At 39.8% G+C, this 21,514-nt stretch overlaps 1 protein-coding gene across 2 annotated transcripts in view; it reads left to right on the forward strand.

The window, feature by feature from the left end:
• Positions 1 to 21,514, forward strand: part of KIAA0232 (KIAA0232 ortholog) — a 71,597-nt gene that overhangs the window by 13,599 nt on the left and 36,484 nt on the right. Inside the window, exon 2 of one of the 2 annotated variants that reach the window (XM_065659737.1) lies at positions 8,259 to 8,762. In XM_065659737.1, the coding sequence (XP_065515809.1) occupies positions 8,532 to 8,762 (231 nt within the window). In that variant the 5' untranslated portion in view covers positions 8,259 to 8,531. The remainder of the gene's footprint in view (positions 1 to 8,258; positions 8,763 to 21,514) is intronic. The other variant, XM_065659743.1, reaches the window with a different exon arrangement.

A 21,514-nucleotide genomic window follows, 5' to 3' on the forward strand; every position in this document is an offset into this window, starting at 1 on the left:
AACATCACCAATGCATAAAACCCTCTATCCTTGCTCTGAAGACTCTACAGCTAAATTTCTCAGATTATTGAGGAATGTGATTACAAAATAACAACTACTTCTAGTTCGGAATTCACATCCTTTAAATGCCATGTGAAATTTATTAAGGACACAGATTCCATTGTTTGCTAGATTTTAAATAGGCTTTGTTTCTGAGCTTTGACACTGCCCTCCTCACTGTGTGGCTGTTCTGTTTGTATGTTAAGGATTTGTTTTGATTTTTCACTGAAAGAAACAAAAGAAATGATGGTAAAATTGCTGATTCCTCTGTAATCTATAAGAACAGTTTTGGACTTTGGTTACCATTGTATGATGTGACCGTGCTTTCGATCAGTCTTCCAGAGAGGACTGAAACTTACTGAAGTGAATATGTGATTTTAGCATGTTATTGACCAAACTTGATAAAATTTTCACTTTATTCTAATTAGGATTTGCATAGTTTTGCTACATGTGGTCAGGGAGAGAGGGAGAGAAAGGATTGTTTTCTTTTAATACAACCAGTCTGGAACAGTATACTTTTTCCTGGTTATAAAATGCAGGCACTTAGATCCACATTAAAAAATAAGTCAGAATTCTGGTTTTTGTTTTCTTTTGTTTCTCCATGCATTGAAAAACTGTCATACATTATCAAACACCATAGTGGGGAACCCCCCAGCTTTGAAACTATGTAATATAGTGGCATATTTCAAGGAATAATAGAGGAAATTTTGTATAAAACAGCAGTTATGACTAAACTATTGTGTGAGAATGTGTTTGGTCTAACTGTTAACATAGAGCAGTAGGCAGAAAATGAAGCACTGCAAACACAGATGTTGTTCCTCTTGGGAATGAAAGGAAGGAAAAAGGTAGCATTTGTAGCTTTAGTCAGGAGATCTACTGCTCTGTAGTAAATATATCAAAATGTGTAAAAAGTAACTGAGGCCTGAGAGACTTCGCAGATTACACAAATAAATAATATATTAGTTTTCAACTTCCTTCAGTATGTAGATCCTGTATTTTTTGTTTCCACTGAGAATGTAGACCCCAGTGTGTCAGCCTGCAGTCAGTTTGCTTCCTTTTCAAGTTACCTTTTTATGATCTTCAAGAAATAGTCTGTGGAACGCTGGTTTACCTGAAAGAACAAGAGTTAGTGGTATGGTTTTTACTCTCCTATTTATAGAATGTTTTGGGTTGGAACGGACCTTAAGATCCTCTAGTTCCAATCCCCCCTGCCATGGGCAGGGACACCTCACACTAGACCATGTTGCTCAAGGCCCTGTGCAGCCTGGCCTTGAACACTGCCAGGGATGGAGCCTTTACTACTTCTTTGGGCAACCTGTTCCTATTCCAATACTTTTTGCTACTTTTAAGAGTTGTTAGTAGGGATATCTTTAAGAAGGTTTGGAAGCTTGATAAATCTTTAAGTCTACTTATTTTTTTTTTTTTTTTCATTTACAAAAAGTGTTTGCTGAGAGCCTTGCTCTGTGGATACATAATTTTCAGGTACTTCTTGGAACTTATAAAATACAGATGAGGTTACCTTGGATTAATTCAGTGGGGTTTGTGGTTTGGCTTTGGTCTCTGTTTTCCAGGATTAGAAACAATTGGAAAAAAAAGGCCTTACTTTTAAGCTCCTTAAAAGAACTTCTTTTTGGTAGGAGAAGTGATAATGTAGAGAAAAAAAAGGTGTTAAAGACATGGAAATGGCTTGCCTGGCATGAGATTTTAGCCAGTCTTTCTGTCCATAGTCTGATAAGAACGGCTACATATGCTAGAACTTTCTGGGTGGGCTTGGATCAAGCTTCCTTGAGTGATTTAATTATATATCTCTTTCATTGAGCTTCTTGGTAATCTTAGTGTAATTTTACATTATCTTGCTGTGTTCTGTAGACACAACTGTCACAAGGTGTTTGTATGGCTCTTATTGTAGTACCAAGACACTTCTTAATAAAAAAAAATAAATGTTTGTTAAGACAGTATTCCTATCATAGAATCATAGACTCATAGAATAGTTAGGGTTGGAAAGGACCTCAAGATCATCTAGTTCCAACCTCCCTGCCATGGGCAGGGACACCTCACACTAAACTATCCCTCCCTGACATGGGCAGGGACACCTCACACTAAACCATCCCACCCAAGGCTCTGTCCAACCTGGCCTTGAACACCACCAGGGATGGAACATTCACAACTTCCTGGGCAACCCATTCCAGTGCCTCACCACCCTAACAGGAAAGAATTTCCTCCTTATATCCAATCTAAACTTCCCCTGTTTAAGTTTTAACCCGTTACCCCTTGTCCTGTCACTACAGTCCCTGAAGAAGAGTCCCTCCCCAGCATCCCTATAGGCCCCCTTCAGGTACTGGAAGGCTGCTATTAGGTCCCCATGCAGCCTTCTCTTCTCCAGGCTGAACAGCCCCAACTTCCTCAGCCTGTCTTCATACGGGAGGTGCTCCAGTCCCCTGATCATCCTCGTGGCCCTTCCCTGGACTTGTTCCAACAGTTCCGTGTCCTTTTTATGTTGAGGACACCAGAACTGCACACAATGCTCCAGGTGAGGTCTCACAAGAGCAGAGTAGACGGGCAGGATCACCTCCTTCGACCTGCATTGTCACGCTCCTTTTGATGCAGCCCAGGATACGGTTGGCTTTCTGGGCTGAGAGCACACACAGAAGCCGGCTCATGTTCATTTTCTCATTGACCAGCACCCCCAAGTCCTTCTCTGCAGGGCCGCTCTGAATCTCTTCTTTGCCCAGTCTGTAGCTGTGCCTGGGATTGCTCCGACCCAGGTGTAGGACCTTGCACTTGTCGTGGTTGAACTTCATAAGGTTGGCATCAGCCCACCTCACAAGCGTGTCAAGGTCCCTCTGGATGGCATCCCTTCCCTCCAGTGTATCAACCGGACCACACAGCTTGGTGTCATCAGCAAACTTGCTGAGGGCGCACTCAGTCCCACTGTCTATGTCAGCGATGAAGATGTTAAACAAGACCGGTCCCAACACCGATCCCCTAGGAACACCACTCGTTACCGGTCTCCAACTGGACATCGAGCCATTGACCACAACTCTTTGTGTGCAGCCATCCAGCCAGTTCTTTATCCACTGAGTGGTCCATACATCAAATTGGTATCTCTCCAATTTAGAAAGAAGGATGTCATGTGGGACAGTATCAAACGCTTTGCACAAGTCCAGGTAGATGACATCAACTGCTTTACCCTTATCCATCAATTCTGTGGCCCCATCATAGAAGGCCACCAAATTGGTCAGGCAGGATTTCCCCTTAGTGAAGCCATGCTGGCTGTCACCAAGCACCTTGTTGTTTTTCATGTGCTTTAGCATGCCATCCTGGAGAATGTGCTCCAATATTTTACCAGGCACAGAGGTGAGACTGACTGGTCTGTAATTCTCTGGGTCTTCTATTTTCCCCTTCTTGAAAATGGGGGTTATATTTCCCTTTTTGCAGTCGTCGGGAACTTCACCTGACTGCCAGGATTTTTCAAATACAATGGCCAGTGGTTTAGGAACTTCATTCGCCAGCTCCTTCAGGACCCGCGGATGGATTCCATCAGGTCCCACAGACTTGTGTGTGTTAAGATTTTGAAGATGGTCTCGAACCAGATCCTCTCCTACAGTGGGCCCAAGGTCTTCATTCTCACAGCCCCTGCATCTACCTGCCAAGACTTGGGTGGTGTGGTCAGAGCCTTTGCCAGTGAAGACCGAGGCAAAGAAGTCATTCAGAACCTCAGCCTTCTCCAAACCCTGTGTAGCCAGTTCTCCCTAGAGCTTCCTCAGGGGGCCTATGTTGTCCCTAGTCTGTTTTTTGTTTGCTACGTACCTGTAGAATCCCTTCCTATTACCCTTAACATCCCTGGCTAGGTTTAATTCTAACTGGGCCTTAGCCTTCCTAACCTGGTCCCTAGCTTCCCAGACAACACCCCTGTACTCTACCCAGGCCGCCTGTCCTTGCTTCCATTTTTTATAAGCCTCTTTTTTCCTTGAATTTTCCTCAGCAGCTCCTTATCCATCCAAGGAGGTCTCCTGGCCCTCCTGCTGCACTTCCTTCTAGTTGGGATGCAGCACTCCTGAGCTTGTAGCAGGTGATCCTTGAATATCAACCAAGAGTCTTGGGCCCCCCTGCCCTCCAGGGCTATATCCCATGGAACCTTACTAAGCAGGCTCCTGAAGAGGCCAAAGTCTGCTCTTTTGAAGTCCAGGGCAGTGAGCTTGCTACACGCTCTTCTCACTGTCCTGGGGATCTCAAATTCGACCATCTCATGATCGCTGCATCCAAGGCTGCCCTGGAGTACCACATTCTCAACAAGCCCTTCCCTGTTGGTGAGCACAAGGTCAAGCATGGCACCTCTCCTTGTTGGCTCCTCTATTACTTGCAGAAGGAAGTTGTCTTCCACACAATCGAGGAACCTCCTGGATTGCTTGTGCCATGCAGTGCCATCGTTCCAACAGATGTCAGGGTGGTTGAAATCCCCCATGAGAACAAGGGCCTGCGAGCGTGAGGCTTTTCCTATCTGTCATCTCACTTATAGGGAACAATGGGATTACTTAGTCTTCAGAAAAGGTTATTTAGGTTATTTACCATGTGGGAGCAGCTGTGCGGTAGGGAACAGACCTGGAGTGTTCCAGCTTCAGTTTCTGTGCCATTGCTCCTCCTTCCTGTTTTTTCTATAGATTATTTAAAGTTGTTGCTTTTCCGTAACCAGATCTCAGAAGACTAAAACTCATCTGTTTTCTTCCGCTGTCTATTTTGGGTCAGAAGAACGTTTAGTGACTATCACACTGAGTAGAATTTTGAGGAAGACTGTGTATTTTAAGATGGTCTAAGTTGGAAAACTCGAAGTGTTTACTGTATTCCAGTTCCCTCACAAAACACTTCATAAATTGGTTTTGGTGCCTCTAGTGGTTAAGCTGTTGACAATTTATCTAACAGTAACCTTGTTAAGGTCATTGATCAGTATTACAAATACTGAAGGTTACTTAAAAGGAAAAAATCTACCAGGGAGTAAGTAGCAATTCTTTAGAAATAGTGTAATTATATACTTTTGGCTTTAGTATTTTTAAGTTATGAGCAGTTTTCACAAACTATTGATAGAGATGTGTAGATTTTTATTTGGTAATTCTCATAAGGCGTGTCCCTCCATTGTATTTTATAGCTGGAAATGGAGAATTCTTTCCAACTTGGTAGTTAAAATAAGTAGCCGTGCACTGGTTACTTAGGCTGTATTGTAGCTTCCCTATTCAGAGTAGCTGTTGTGAGAATGGGGAAAGTTTAACAAGACAGTGAGAAAAAAATTAAAAAAGGATGATAACTTCTTTGTCAGAAAATGTTGTATTTAAAGTCAAGCTTCATATCTATTAGCAGAAATGTTCGCTCTTTGAGTGACCTGTATTAATTTGCTAGGGAAAGCCTCTCTCGTGTGGGGATGGGATAATAATCAGTTTGCATAAAATATTGTTATTTTAAGATATAATGGAAATATGTTTAAGACTTCCTGTAAAGCAAAGTACTTGACAGGTGTAAAATGACAACTCCTAGATATTATTTCAGATTTTTTTTAGATTTCCATTTTTTATGTCATATATATTTTGAAACTTAATGTAATGTTGAGCTAGGTAATTGAATATGATATTAAAAAAAAGCTGCACTATAATATGTGGACATCACAGAAATTTTGGTTTTGTCTCATTTCCTAGTCTGTGATAACTTGTCTCCCTTTTCCTCCCCATCTAATAAAACCAAGACACTCTTTTAACTAGTCAGCCAAAGTCAATCTGGTTTTGCCAGCCTAGGTCTCAAGAACTGAATTTCTCCAATACCTCATGAAAGTAAATGGTAAGATAGAAAAGAGAGGCCACCTTACCACCTCATTGGGGAAAAGCTGAAGCATAAACACAGTCCTTACTTTGTGCTAAAGATCTTAACAATGTGTCTGAGTAAGTTTTGATTGATGTGACTCAGTATCCAGAAGCCCTTTGCTTTGCTATGTCATTGAATCAAATACTTTGGGTTGGAAGGAGCCTTTAAAGATCATCTAGTCCGTCCTCCACATGCACACCTACTGTGGGCAAGGACATCTTTCGCTAGATCAGGTTGCTCCAAGCCCTGTCCAGCCTGACTTTGAGCATCTCAAATAGGTCATCCTCTGGACAAGCTGCACCAGTGTCTCACCACCCTCATCATAGCAAATGTCTTCCTTATGCCCAGTCTAAATCTACTAAAAGATGATATAGAAAATCTACTCTTCCCCTTCTCTGACAGATAGACCCCTCTGACAGACAGACCCCATCAGCCCCCAGGAAGACTTCCTGATTTCTTATTTTGTCAGTTGTTTCCCCCTTCCCCCCCCCCCCCCAGTATTTTTCCCTCCATCCACCTTTTCATACTATCTCTTTCCAGTGGAACTTGCTGTCAACTTTTTAAAAGTTACTGATTTCCTGAACAGGGAAGTTGTTCTGCTCTATGTCTCAAAAGCACACATCAGGAGAGACAGTTTTCCTAGATCTTTGAAACGTGGGGAGTGGTGTGGAGCACTGACAGGAGAAGGACAAAATGGATGTTGAGTGGAATGTTGTTTTTCAGCAACTTAGAGAGTATGGACTACTTGAGAGTTTAGACTTGTGGCTCCTGATTCAGAGTATCTTGGTCACTACATTAGACTGTTCTTGTGTGTTCTGTTATCTAATTATGTAATGAAGCAGTAAGCTCCAGGCCCTTTGCAGTTCCTCCTGTTTGTGCTCAGTTATGAGATTCTGATGAATGGAAACGTGTTACTGACAAAGACTGAATACTCCTGGGTTACTTTCTCCAAATGAACATTGCCATCAGGGAAGTAAGACGGCTTTAGCATAGTGTAGGGTTTTGTCAACTCTGCAGCAACTGATTAGAATGGGTCTATTTTTGATTATGTTGCAATTGATTCAGTACAGATCTAGAATATACAGTTGCACCTTGGTGGTGATGCAAAGAAAGCTATTTAGTTGTATGCACACTGTAAGGTCACCTTTCAGTTTTGTTTGGCCCCAAAGCACATGCTGCCCACATGAAATGCCGCACACAGTATGTAGTTTAGTTAGTTATATTAGGTGATGTCTGTTCTGCATGTGTTGGTTGTCTTGCAGTGGGGTTGAAACAGAACAGTTTTGTTTAGATTCCTTAGTTTAGATTCTTTAGTTTTTCTTTCAGTGAAGGGATGTTTCCTGCTAGGGTTTGAGCTTTGTTTTCTCTTGCTGAGAAGCTGGAGAGGAGAGGAACAGCCTACTCAAATGCCGGATTGACATGTGGTTCATTGGCAGACAAGTCCAAAAATGCTTTTTTTGGCATGGGTTCCTCTGGGTTAGAGGGCAGCATGCCTACGTGTGTGGTGATTGAACCTTCTGCCCCTTACTTATCGAGATTGAGCTGGGCTTGTGGGTGGCATAAGCCTTAGGATGGTTTGTCTATTTTAGGATATGGTTTAGAGTGTAAGCTCTCAGGTAAGACTGGTGTATGGTTTCTGTAAAGAGGGTTAAGTGTTAATTCTGATACTGATAAATTGTGTTCTGCTCAAATATTTTGTTTCAGAGATTCATATTTTTATGAGGACAGATTGTGGGTGATAAAATGCTTTGCTTTCCTGAGGCAAAGTGAATATTGAAACTACAAAAAATCCCCCAAACCCGAGCCTGAGGATGGCAGCTATTTAGCGGTGGGATTTATGAAACTCCTGGCCAGATGAATTTCATAAATTCAATGTTTCATAAACAAGGCACTTCTTTTTCTATTCCAGAAACAGAAATCACTGCCAAACAGTAGGATTATATTGTCTTCTAGTGATACAAGATACACAGTCTTTATGCAAACTAATGGTGATTTTTTTGTTGGGTTTTTGGTTTAATTTTTTATTTAATCAAAGGTTTGTGTTTTTTTTTTTTTTTCAGCTGGCAGTGAAAATAATAAGATCTTAACTTGCCCATAAAGCTAGGTCAGGCATGTATTTCAATCAACAGATTAGTTGTGAAGTCTTTGAAAGAATCTCTCTTCCCGCATTTAAAAGAACCTTTTCTAAAAGTCGCCTTTAAACTTGGAATAATTCCTGTTGCTTTTCAAAATGACACTGAATAGGTGTGTGATACATGTGGAGTAAGCAGCACATAAATGACTGCTTTCTACATTGGGTGTTTTTTCACTGTTTAATATTATTCATGTATGGATACATATTATCACAACTTATCATTTTTTCCTCTTTATAGGTCCTGCTGGGGACTTGCATCTGGCCTCAATGTGAAATTAAGGTAGAAAAACACATCTACATATGTGTTTGCTATTAGGATTTAGTTTATTCACTGGTCATGCCTGAAGAGTGATGTTCGTCTCTAGACGGCTAACTGCCAGGAAATATAAATGATTGTCCTAGAAGTCAAGCCTCTCTCCTATTTACTGGAGTGAAAATCACCTCCAGATACCGACGGAATATCAACTACAGAAAATGCTTCACGTTATAAGGATGCCAACCACCTAGATTCATGCGCCCTATCTGTACAGTTGTTGTGGATGGTTTGCCATCTGAAAGCTCCTCAAGCTCTTATCCAGGCCCTGTATCTGTTTCTGAAATGTCTCTGCTACATGCTTTGGGTCCAGTGCAGACCTGGCTGGGACAAGAGCTAGAGAAGTGTGGCATTGATGCCATGATTTATACTCGGTATGTCCTCAGTCTTCTGCTGCATGATAGCTATGACTACGACCTGCAGGAACAGGTATTTACATATTTTAGATGTTGTCCAGTGAAAGTGAGTTTTTGTATCAGTTATGTTTTGTGTGTTATCCATGGGTACGGCTTAGATGGGCGGTGGTTGTCTTTCAGTGTGTGGGTGGAAGGGGGGTATAAACCACATGGAAATCAAATTTGATGGTGAACTGGGATTAATGTAGTTAGTTTGCTACATTAAACAAAACTTTCACATTGGCACAATTGGCATCAGAATTTATTAACACTGGAATGTTCTGTTTCATAAATGCAGACCTTCAGTGCTGATGATTATAAAGTTAATTAATACTGGAACATTAGTGAACTAATGTAATTCTTGTAAACTGTGTGTCAAATTGGCCTGCTTCACAGTAGTTTGTAGAATCCCCATCAATTCCCCTCATGGGTTTCATCTTGTGTTATTTTCTGTAAAGAATAAGAAAAAAAAGCTTTTTTTTTTTTTTAGTATTCAGGTATTTAAAATACATTATTGCACATACATTATTCATCTCTTCTAAAATAATGTTAATACTGAATCTTGATAAAAGTGTGAGAAAAAATTGTGGAACAGTGAGTCACTAGACGTGGCTGGAATTCAGAAAGGGCAGCGGAAGGGAAGCTGTGTTTCGAACAGACACAACTCTTACTGTTTCCATGTGCCTTTATTGGTATGGGTTTTATATGTCCCTAGAACAGACTTCTCAGTCCTGAATTCACCTCTTTTTTATTTTTTGTTTTAATTTCTCTGCATCATCAACCAATATAAAAATACTTCTAATAGTGGAGGTGTCTGAGTATAGGACTGAGGGAAGTTCTGGTATTTTCAGGAAGGGATGAGGATGCTGCTGATCATAGACTTCATCTTCTAAGGTAGCTGTTATTACAGCAGGAAGGAAAGAAAGCAAGTACCTCTTATTTGGTGGCTTAATATTAGGTTCTTTTTTGTTGCTTATGTTTTGGTTGTACTTTACACATTGCTACTGAGCTGCTTCAGAACTTTCGTTGTTTTCTGGTTTACCTTTTGAATTGTGGAATAGATATAAATGTAGATGAAGAAAAAAAACCTTCATTGCAGATGCTGCCAGTTTCTGAATTTTTAGTAGTCATTACTGTGCATAAAAGCCTTCATGCTTCCATTGTGCAAAACGGAACACACTGTGCAAAAGTAATTTTGCTCAAAAATTTAACTGGCAGCAGTGGAAGTCACCAAGAACAACCTCATGATTAATATTAGTACTTAAAAATCTCCACTCTAAGCTCTGTTCAGAATATATCTTAACAGTGAGCTTTTTTAGGTCTTGGTCAGACATGAATTGCTATATTTTAGAAAGTGACAGAATAAAGTTCCAAAGTGTGTTTGCAAGGAGGGTGTGGGTTGAGGACAGAAAAAAGAAACCAAGTGAAACCACACTAGAATCTGAAGAGCTTTATAGATAGCCCTGTGGCCTTGGGATAAAAACGAAGACTCGTTTCTTTTCAGTCCATTTTAGAACATAGTCACTACTGTGATAATTTGAAATGGCTGAAGTGCCAAATTAGTTTTCTTTTTATCAGGCTTTGCAAGAAGCAGGGTAACTGTATTACGAAAACCTCATTCAGTTTATTTCTCCTTTCAATACCTTAACTGTGTGCTTTGTGGGTTGATAGCGGAATGTGTCTGTTCTTTTTCCAAGTTGATTATCTGAACCTAATGAGCCAAAGAGAGGAGAACATCACATGCTGCCTGGGTAGCCAAAACCTGTGTTGCTGAGCGAGTGCTGTAGTACAGATGTACAGGGTGTCTTCAGAATGACATCGAGATTTGAAGAAGCTGGAAGTTTCTTTTCTACATCCTCCAAGTTTATCATGCTTATAACATGCTCTTATTGTGTTTGTTCCCTCTGCTTTCAAATAATAGTTTTCTAAGTTTTGAGACCTAATATCAGTTTAGTTTTGGGATGATATTCTGAATAACGATTGGATGCGTATGTTGTGAACCATACTGCTACCTAATCCCTTTCTCAAAAACCTTAGTTTTAAAGACTGCAAATACAGATTTGTTATATAGAGAATTGAGGAAATCTTAAAACATGTGCTTGTTCTTATATTACTATTTATTTTCCTTACTTCCTACTGATTCTTTGTATGACCTGGCATTCTAAATTTAATTTTGGTTCAGTTAAGTTATTGAGAAACAAGAAAATCTGTACTCTAAAGAATGTATTTGCATACAAGCAATTTCAGCCCAATTTTGGGATGGGTACAACATTAAGACCAAGGGGAAAACCAAATGCTAGTGTTGTTTACAAATGGATATCAGGGAAGAATGCAGCAGTTAAACATCTAAATTAGCAATAATTTAGGAGTAAAATGCTGAGAGTTGCTGTGCTCCTTTAATTCAGATTAATTCTCAAGGAAGAGTTGGTTCTTGGTATCTTGGGAATTTGTTTCTCTCATACGATTCCTATGATTCCTAAGAAAGATGACAGAATTTACAGGAAAGAACTGTTTTCAATAGTGGGTTTATTGCAGTGATATCTCCCTGCTTAAAGGACAGCTACGAAGAAGACAGAGACTCTCTTTTCACAAGGAGTCCCAGGGAGAAGAAAAGGGATAGTGGGTACAAGGTGTGCTGCATGGTTTCATCTTGAGATGAGAATAAATTTGCTTTATTTTATTTAGTAATAAGAGCAATCATTCACTGGAAAAACCTCTTGAAACAATTGGAATGGAATAAAGTCCCCATTGCTAGAGGTTTTGAAGACGCAGTAGGACAGGGTGCTAGATAATCTTGCCTGTGCTCCCTTTCCCTTGAAAGGGTGGACAAGATGATCTTGTGAGGTCTCTTCCAAACTAGGCAGTTCTGTGGTTCTTCGCTTGCAGAACTCTTGTTTCTCTGGGGAATGATTAGCCATTGCTTCTTTCCAAAACTCCAGCAATGACTTCTGTTTTGAACAAGCTGGAAGGGATATGTGGTCTCCGAACACCAGAGTGGAAAAATCCATTGCAATGTGCTTTTTTTGGGGGGCGGAGGTGGTGAAGAGGACAAATTTAATCTTATGGATACTGTATAAATCATCTTCGTTAGAAATGCTGCAAACTGAGGATGGTCATTAAGGTGTTTCCATCTCAGAATGTTTGTGACATCATTATCACTGTTTTAATTGCTTTAGGCAGCCTCCTTCCATGCTTGCTTTATAGTGTGCTGGTGTCATCAACTGTAGCAGGGAAATAGAATTCTCAAGTCCTGAACTGAGGTTCTGTCAGGTAAGTACAGAAAGATATAAAATGAACAATGAATGAAAACACTTCCCCAACCTTCTTAGTCACACACAGCTATTCAAGATACCAGTGTTACTGTGTTACAAACTTCTGTTTAAGTTTAATGGGAGTCTTGATTGACTAGGTCTTCAGGGGGTTTTTTTTGAGAATAACCAGCATGTTCTCTTTTGGTTTGTTAGTTTCTGGTCTTGATTCTGCTGCAGACATCTGTGTTTTTTTTCATTTGACTTCTCTTCCTCCAATATTGTCTGTACAGTGAGGTAGTTTGATATGTGGATATAAGATAAAATGTGTGTAAGGGTTTGGTGTGGGGGGTTATTTGTTCTTGTGGGGTTTTTTCCATTAATTTGGGTTTTCTTTGTACAAGTGGATTTTCTTGAGTATATTATTATTGTTCCTATTATTAATTCCATGCCTTGCCCAATGAGAGTGGTCTCTGCTGGGTATCGTTATATGGATGCAAGCTCAATATTGCAAAATGATATATCAATAAGTCATGAGTTTTCATAGAGTTGGTAGGAGCTTTTTGCAAGTACTTGTGTGTGGGGCTGTGGAAGGAGGCACAGTACAGAAAACATAGGTGCTAGGTGGAGAAGTGATTCAGAGCAGCTCTGTGGAGAAGGACTTGAGGGTGTTGGTCAATGAGAAAAAGGAACATGAGTGTGCGTTCGCAGCCCAGAAACCAACTATATCCTGGGCTGCATCAAAAGGAGCGTGACCAGCAGGTCGAAGGAGGTGATCCTGCCCCTCTACTCTGCTCTTGTGGGACCTCACGTGGAGCACTGTGTACAAGTCTGGTGTCCTAAACATAAGAAGGACATGAAGTTGTTGGAACAAGCCCAGAGGAGGACCACGAGGATGATCAGGGGACCGGAGCACCTCCTTTATGAAGAGAGGCTGAGGAAGTTGGGGCTGTTGAGCCTGGAGAAGAGAAGGCTGCGTGGAGACCTCATAGCAGCCTTCCAGTACCTGAAGGGGGCCTATAAGGATGCTGGAGTGGGACTCTGCATCAGGGACTGAAGTGACAGGACAAGGGGTAACGGGTTAAAACTTAAGCAGGGGAGGTTATATTGGATATAAGGAAGAAGTTCTTTACTGTGCGGGTGGTGAGACACTGGAAAAGGCTGCCCAGAGGAACTGTGAATGTTCCATCCCTGGCGGTGTTCAGGGCCAGAGTGGACAGGGCCTTGAGCAACCTGGTCTAATGGAAGGCGTCCCTGCCCATGGCAGGGGGGTTGGAACTAGATAATCTTAAGGTCCTTTCCAACCCAAACCATTCTATGGTTCCGTGACATACTGTACCCAAATTTCACTGGAATATTTGCAGTTTGTATTCTGACTTGCTGGCTTAAGCTGAAATATCTGTTAAAATTTTGGGAAAATTGATAAGCATGTGTTGTCCAGCTGTGACTCAAAGTACTAGAGAGCTTTCAAGAAAAGAAACTTGCTTATGGTAAATTGCACCATGGTGTCAAGATCTTCAGAGCTGCTATGGTTATATGTATGTTATATACCTATTTGGAATTACTGTAATACCTCCTAAATGCATACACTTTAAATGTTTTCTGAAAAATACTCAAGTATTGAAGTTAATTATTACTGGCATTTCTAGTACAAATCTTATTTAAGCCATACTTGCTAGTTTTGGAAATGAGTCTGAAATTGATTTACACATAAATTAGATGTCTACATGGTTAAAATTGTTAAATCTGTTGAACCATGTTATATATAATATTATAGTTCATTATTTAGGTGCATTAGGGATTTGTTCGTTGATTTGGTTTCTTAAGATTTGAAGCTTGTCAATGGTCTCCGTTCAGAATGTTTGGAAATCAGTGGTATTTTGTTCTGAGGTAGATGAGCTTTGAGACGCGTTTGGTCTGTTAAAGAAAACCTCGTGAAACTGGTACATATTTAAAGGCTGTGATGGTAACTGAAGTGCACAAAGTTTCTGATAAGTATACACACTTTCATAATTTGCATTTTATTACTGAATTTTCTTATTTTAAAGGATAAATTAAGGAGAAAACCCTGTGAAATTTCTGACAAATCTTTGACTTTTGAGGACCTACAGACTTGCTGCTGGAGATCTGAACACTGAGACAGCCTTTTGAGTTCAGTCCAGATTGATTTTTTTGATCAGAATGCCTTGCTCTTAGTTTCCTAATGTTAAACCAAATAGGTGCTTTTAAGATTTGTGATTGTTATTTGAATGCTACTTAAAAGTATATTTATAGATACATGTGTTCTCAAATCGGTTTGTGATACAGTAAATACTGCATTAAATAGTATAATCTGTGTGAAGGGGAACGCATTGCCTTAAAATACATTGTGTGAAGCATTATTTCATTGGTCTTTATTTGCACAGTATTAAAATCACTGTTCTGTGTTGTATCTTTTCCATGCTATTTGTAAGCATAGCGTGTTTCTGAATATGACGAATTCATGGTTTTTGCCTGCAGACTGTTCTCATTTTTGAAGGGATGAAGCCTTTATTTAAAAAACAGTAAAAACAACCCCCCAAAAACCCAGCCAAAAACCAAACCCAACAGCCAGACACTCTGCGAGATAAAGGCTTTGTTTGTAAGCCTTTGGTCACGCAGCCTGAAGGTCTAAAGGCATTTGTTACGCATGCTTTCTGTATCAAGTGAATTCTGTTGCTTTTGATCTAGTACTTTCAACTCTGTTTTGGAAGGTGACATTTTCTTCTGACTCTCAAAAGTAAAAAACCTAAAAAAGTTCTTCTAAAAGACAATCTTTTCCTACCTCTCAGAATTCAGTAGGAGTTGTACTGCAAACTGTTCTGTGACCAGCATGAGAGATTTTCCTTTTGATTTTTGATTCATAAGAGGGAAGGTTTCATTTTGGAAGACTAATTGTAGACTGATTTGAAATAGTTCCATTCGGGTAATCTTTTACATGGAGGGGTAGCAAACGTCTTCAGAATGATAACTGTACTTCTGCTGAGGCTGACTGTAGTTTTTATTCTTGCTTTTTCATCATTAGCATATACATATTTGAAGTCCAAAATGTAGTTTGATTTTTTTTATATTAAGAACAGAGGCCTCAGCCCATGTACAATCAATTTTATGTCTTGTCTTGGTAGTTTTTTCTCTGTAAATGCTTTTGGCCTATCACTCTGAACTGGAATGGGAATAGCACTGCCAGCTCTACTGCATTTGGCCAGTGCTGGTGATGTGTGACAGCACTTGTGATGCATCTGCAAGGTTCTAAAACCCAGTCGAATGTGGGGCATTTGTTCTCTCTGCCATCCCATATTAACCCAGTAGAGGGACCTGATGTCTAGATTTATATTCTAGTAATAGATACTCGGTATATTTTAAGGGGGAGAGGATGTGTTTTGTTGTGATTGTTCTGAAGTGAAAATCTCATCCATAATCTAAAGATAGGAGGAGAAATGAAGATTTGTTCCTCTGTACCACACTAACCCTGTATTAAACGTTAATCTGGGTTGTATGCATGTAACAAACAATGACAATGCAGATTCTGGTATAATTACAACTGCTCTTTTATCATCCTCAGGAAATAACTACGGGTCATTGAAGCCCAAATTTTAAATGCATTTAAACGCACAGAGTGTAGTTCAGTTACAGTAGGGTAATGCTGTGTGACTGCTGCACACGAGTGCCATTAAGTTTCTAAGTTCACCAGCAGCACATAGAAGCGAATTTCTTGAATGCAAAACATTTTCAGATTGTGCTTCTGCTTATTAAGCTGTGTGACATTCCTGGAGGAACAATTTTTACAGTTTTCTAACGTCAACTTTTTAATCATTACCCAAGCCAAGTGTGTAAAATGCAAGTTGTGGAAATGTGTGTAACTTGAAGTCCTTAGAGTATTCAAATGTGTACGTGTTTGAAGGGATAGGAATAAATCCCTGGTTCTTTAATGCATAAATGTGTAAACTGAAGGAAAAGCAGATTTATCGCATTTTCAAAACAGTACTATATCCTCAAGTTAATATGCCCATAATGCGTCTTTATTAGTAGAAAATAGTTTTACTTCTTACAAAAGCTTAGATAAGTAAGTTTGAAAGTTCATGGAGGAAAACTTAGCTATAGTCCCTACTCACTCCCCTCCCCTCCTTGGAGTGACTAGCTATATATATAACTTACACTGTTACAGTTAAAGTTTGGAAAGAGTTGGTGGGAAAAATTTTGGGGGGTTGTGGATTTCTCTTCAGTTAAGCAGTGGAACATGACTGAAATGGTTTTATTGTAATGGTATGTGCCTTGGAAAACTCCCAGATGTTCTCTTGGAACCACTGCATGTGCAGCAGGGGAGAGCCTCTTGTTTTAGTCTTAGAGCAGGCTTGAGATTCTGTCGGCAGGATGGGCTTTGTTCTGTGGTAGCACTTGCAGTGCAGAACAGCTATGCCTACAGTTGTTTTGCAGGTGCTGAAGTTGTTTCATTTGGGTTCTTTGCAAGTGCTGTCAGTACAAGAGCTTCGAGTCAAAGCTCATGTAACAGTTCCGGCCAGTGCAACTCAAATCTGTACTAATGCAGTGTCTCTGTAGGACTTATCATTCTTATATATATAAATATATATATATATAAATATATATATATAAATATATATATATAAATCTCTTTTAGTTGGTATGTGAGTAGCTATAACTGCTCTGTGCTGTATTTCTTGGTGACTGATAGATACGGGGTAGATTTTGGGTATCATGGACTATGCATTTGTATTCTTTATTCTGTTTTAGGGATAGGAATTGCAGTGACAGGGATTGGAGCCCAGTAGCAGGCTCTAGGGGTCATTGTGCAAACTGTAGAGGTCTCAAGGTAGTCAGCTTCAGCTGATATCTTAGTGCAGAAGGAAACTGTTTGTTCTCAATAACTGTGGTGTCTGAGAAATTTTTCTTTCAGACTGTCTTCTGCCTTTGTACTGGTGAGAGTGATAATGTTGAAATGCTGATTGCTTTGCAGACATGTCTGTTCTAATATGTGACATGCTGTCCACTTCAGGACATCAAACATAGGTGGGCTCTGTGGTGCCTATCTCATGTACTATCCTATTTATGCAGGCACATCTGTGTAATACAGTTAAAATGTTATTATTAGCTTCTGCTCTGAGTAATCAAAGCTGTCTCCTGAAACAGGACTATAATAATACCTTTTTGTGACTTCTAAAATTGCATCTAATGCTTTGTTATGGTGTATCTCTCACAGCCATGCAAAAAGAATAACAGAATTAGGTTTTCAGTGTTATGACTAGTAGCATATTCTCATAAAGGCCTGCATAATATAAAGCAGTGATACAAGCTCAAGTGTCAGGCTGGTAAGGCCCCCTAACAGTCAGGATTTATTTGTAGCCATCTCTGTGCTGATATAGTTGTACTGTTTCGGGTTCTGGGCCTAGCTGAGATACATCCTTAGTGTTCTTTGTTCAGCAGACCATTGCGTGACCATACACATCACATATCTCTGCCTATATTCTCTGAAATGGTTACAGTGGTCTGTGATGCTTGCAACACAACTTCATTCCTAAGATCAAGAGAGCAACCATAAATACTGTGAAATAATTACTCCAGTCGTAACAGGTTGCTTTCAGACATCTGGACTCTGCAGTGGCAGTTCCTGTTGATACTTGGCTTTCTTTTCTGTGATGTAGTGAAGACGTGCAAGTAAAATGCTGTCTGTATAGCTGTAGCTATAGCCTTGCTAAATTTTCTTCTTTTCTGCTTTTACTTTAATGGAAAAACTCTAAAGGCAGCCTGCGCAACACACGTAGGATTTCAGCAGATGCAGCATTTGCATGTTCTCTCACTCTTGAGAGTGGGTGTGATCAAATTTCTTCTGCTTGGTTTCGGCCTAGAGTAATTTCTGATTACTGAACAACGCAGACTGCCCTTTCAAGTTGGTTGGATTCTAAGCAGGAGTTTATAGTTGTCAGAAACTCAGATTACAGGATTTTATAATCAAATTGATAGGTTTTGATAGGTAGAGTTCTTCCCTGCCCACCAATAGTGGAACCATCAGTCCTGAATGAGTAATGTGCTCTAGGTAACCCTGCTTGAGCAGGAAGGTTGGTTTAACTGACCTCCAGCGCTCCCTTCCAGCCTCAGCCATTCTGTGAATGCCTTGCAGTGCGTGATGTGGTCTGCTATATTAGCTGTTCTGTTAGGGTCCAACTGCATAGGAACTGTAATGTTCCAGTTACAGCAAATGGGAAGGGGGGGGGGGGGGGGAGGATTTTAGCAGCTCAATGGTTCTCTAGCTTTTCACAGAATCTAATTATTTTCCTTGTAATACCTGTATTTGGAGTAATTATCTACCATTAAAGAATATTTTCCAGTCCTCTCCATTGTGTGGTATCACGACTTTTGGTAAGAAGAACACTTGTGCTGCTGTCTGTACGTACCTGCTGTTCATGTGCTGAACCTCTTGTTGCATTTCTTTTGGAAAAGCTGAGTTTATACCACTGTTCTCACCTTTTCTTCTGAATTGTCTTGCATATGTGCTACCTCTTTGTCTCAGTCTGAGGCAGCCTGTGAAGAGTATCTAAGCCCATCCTGGGCTGATAGGCTTTTCTCGTTAATTATAATGAGATGCCATGTCCTTAAAATTTTCACAGAAGCTGCTATGAACAAGTATATATCCCTGTGGCTCTGAGCAATCCATTGGAGTTTTTCCTGAATCTCAGTTTAGGGGAAGTGCTTTTTCAGGGAAGATCACTGAATGTATTTATACTGCTTCTGGAATAATCTTCAAGGCAAAAAGCATACGTGATCTGTTGCAGTTTCCCCCAAATTCTCCATTATGAGATCCTCCTAGAGGTAGTCAGGACCATTTTGGATATAATTTACGGCTATTTTCTTCCATTCCCTGCCTATCCAAACATCTCAGGAGTTGTTTTTTTGAGCTCTTTGAATAAGTTTTTGGGGAAGTTTCTTTCAGTGCATAATGGTTCATGACATCTATGTGAACATTGAATTTAATGAAACATGGATGTAAAATCTGTCACTGCCAGAGTAGACCAGGAGTCCTGGACTACCTGTGGGTTTTTATTATGTCAGATGATATAGTCTTTGTTTTCATGTACTCACAACAAACCTTAATAGCTGTCACTGAATTAAGATATGCTGATGATAGACTTCAGCAGGAAAAGTTTGTGGACTGTGTGTCGATACTCAAAATTATTTTGAATGTTTGTGGAAAGAGATGCTGTGAGTACCTTGGAGACCGCTGCTGGCTGGAGTTGGGACTGTTCTGTCTCACAGGCAGAGGGGAAAGATCTGCAAATTCTGTAGTTCTATCAAAACATTTTAGGATTTGTGGTGTCTTGTACAATCCATAACCTTGGCATAGCAATTGTTTTGGCTGGTCTGTCTTTTCTTGGTTTTAAGCTTCTTTCTAAGGAATGACAGCATCTGCATTCATTGTTCACTCTGTCCATATGAGCATTTGTTCTGTTTTTCCCTTTGACCTGTCCAGTAACTTGATGATCTGTTTTAATTGTGTTTGAGCGCCTTTAAAAAAGCCTTTTTAAGAAAGGCTTCTACAGCTTGCTAGAGGAGTCTGCGTTTGCTGCATTGGAACAAGCAGACAAAGCTTCATCATTATCTGCTGCACTGGACAGGAACTAGCCAGCCATCCAGTAGACAATCCAAACTATTCATGGCCAAAGTATGAATCAACTGTCCTCCTGAGTTGTTTGGCAGATGTTAATGTCCCATGGTGGGTAAACTCCAGAGGTTGGAGATACCTCTTAATCTGTTAAGAGAGAATTATAAGAAGGAAAAATGGTTCACATGTTTCTCTTGCAGGACTCTGCTTGCATACCTTAACAATTTGGGGAGTTCTTTTTCACATTAGAATATCTTGTCTGGATGTTTGGGTTACTTATTTTGATGGTATTCTTGGAGTTGGATCCTTAAAAGCAGAGACTGTGTGTGTGTGTGTGTGTGTGTGAGAGGTCATTTTGTATTTGAGACATTGACATTGAATACTTTGTAATTTTTATATGATCTTGTAACTAGAATTTGCTTGTTGAAGCAGCACATTTTGGCTGCCCAGCAATAACTCTTATAAGAGCAAGAGATGGCAGGTGGGTAATAGGCTCAAATAGCAGCTAGTTTGTACTGAAATTAAAATGCTTGAAAAGGAGGAGTTCTTCAGAATTTTCTGATTCAGAATCTCTTTTAACTCTGTATTTTCTCCTCTCCTCTAAGGTAATGGAAATTCTTGCCCTAAAATCTCTTGTATATAATTTGAAATAGAAATATCAACCATAGATAATTATGGCTGTTCAGTGCATTATCTGAAAACTTGATGTATATTGTAAATCATCTAAGTATGTACCTAACTGAATCTGTAGTGCATTTATGCAGGGAGAATCTCAGGGAATTGGTTCTCCTAAACTTACTCTAAGAGAAGAAATCTGATTTTTTCAAAACATGTTTTTCTGCTGGTTGGATTTCCTCACTTGGGAAATCCATTTGGGGAGTTTGTTGATCAATTTATTAAACCTGCTCGTCTTCCTGTCTGTTCTGCTGATAAGGCAAAATTTAAGCCTGTTTATTTACCTGAATAGCCACCAGGGACCTTGAGTCATGTGGGGTTTCTGCACCAGTGAACTTGACTCCAGCTTTTATGAAATAGGGATAGTTCCTGCAAGATTCTTGAAGTTGTTTTAACACTGATTTTTGACATTTATTGTAGGTTATGAGCTTCAAACCAGTTTTCTTTCAGTCTTATTGCAAAGTGTGACGTTTGTTCTACTAATAGTAGATATTTCTCTTATCTTTATAAGAAATGAAAGTAAGAAATAGTACTACCAAACTCACTTCTGCTTCTCCAGTTTCTTGGTAGTGTGGAGGGAAGCAGTGAAATTGCTGCTGTTTTGTAGTCGAGCAGGATAAACGGTTTAGGAATCTCTGCTGAACTTATGCCTCTGTATTAGTTCAGGATTGAATTAAGCACTCCAAGTACTGGATTTCTTGAGGCAGCATTAACATAAAGAATATACCAACATTTCTGTAGCCAGATTTATGGTTCTTAAGTTATTCTTGTCATGAAACTTTGCACTTTCAGTGTCTTTACAATTAAAAATCTCAAGTACCTAGTTATGTCAATTACCTAGTTATGTCGCGGCAGGTACTGTAGGACTCTGAAGAACAGATGTTTAAATAACAGTTTAGATATTCAAACTTGGATTTTTCCAATATGCAGGTGGCCTCTGCTTCCTGATGATTTTTATTTAATGTTGGGTGGTCATCCCTTAAAAACTTAAGTAATGGTAGTCTGGTTTAAATATCAGAATTCTGTAAGCCAAATTTCAGGCATTCTTCTGTGTGTATGCACACTTCTTAAATCTATAAGCTTTGGGTGGCATTGCTTCTGTGAAATGTTCTGTGATCACTGAATGGAACTGTGAAATTCAAAGTTACTGTAAAACTCTTGGATTAAAAGGAGCATTGTCATATGATTTCTAGTTCTGTGAGGAAATAAGATAAATGAGGGCATCTAGCAGCT

The sequence above is a fragment of the Lathamus discolor genome, chromosome 1 (assembly GCF_037157495.1).
Source record: "Lathamus discolor isolate bLatDis1 chromosome 1, bLatDis1.hap1, whole genome shotgun sequence".
Classification (NCBI taxonomy): Eukaryota; Metazoa; Chordata; class Aves; order Psittaciformes; family Psittacidae; genus Lathamus; species Lathamus discolor.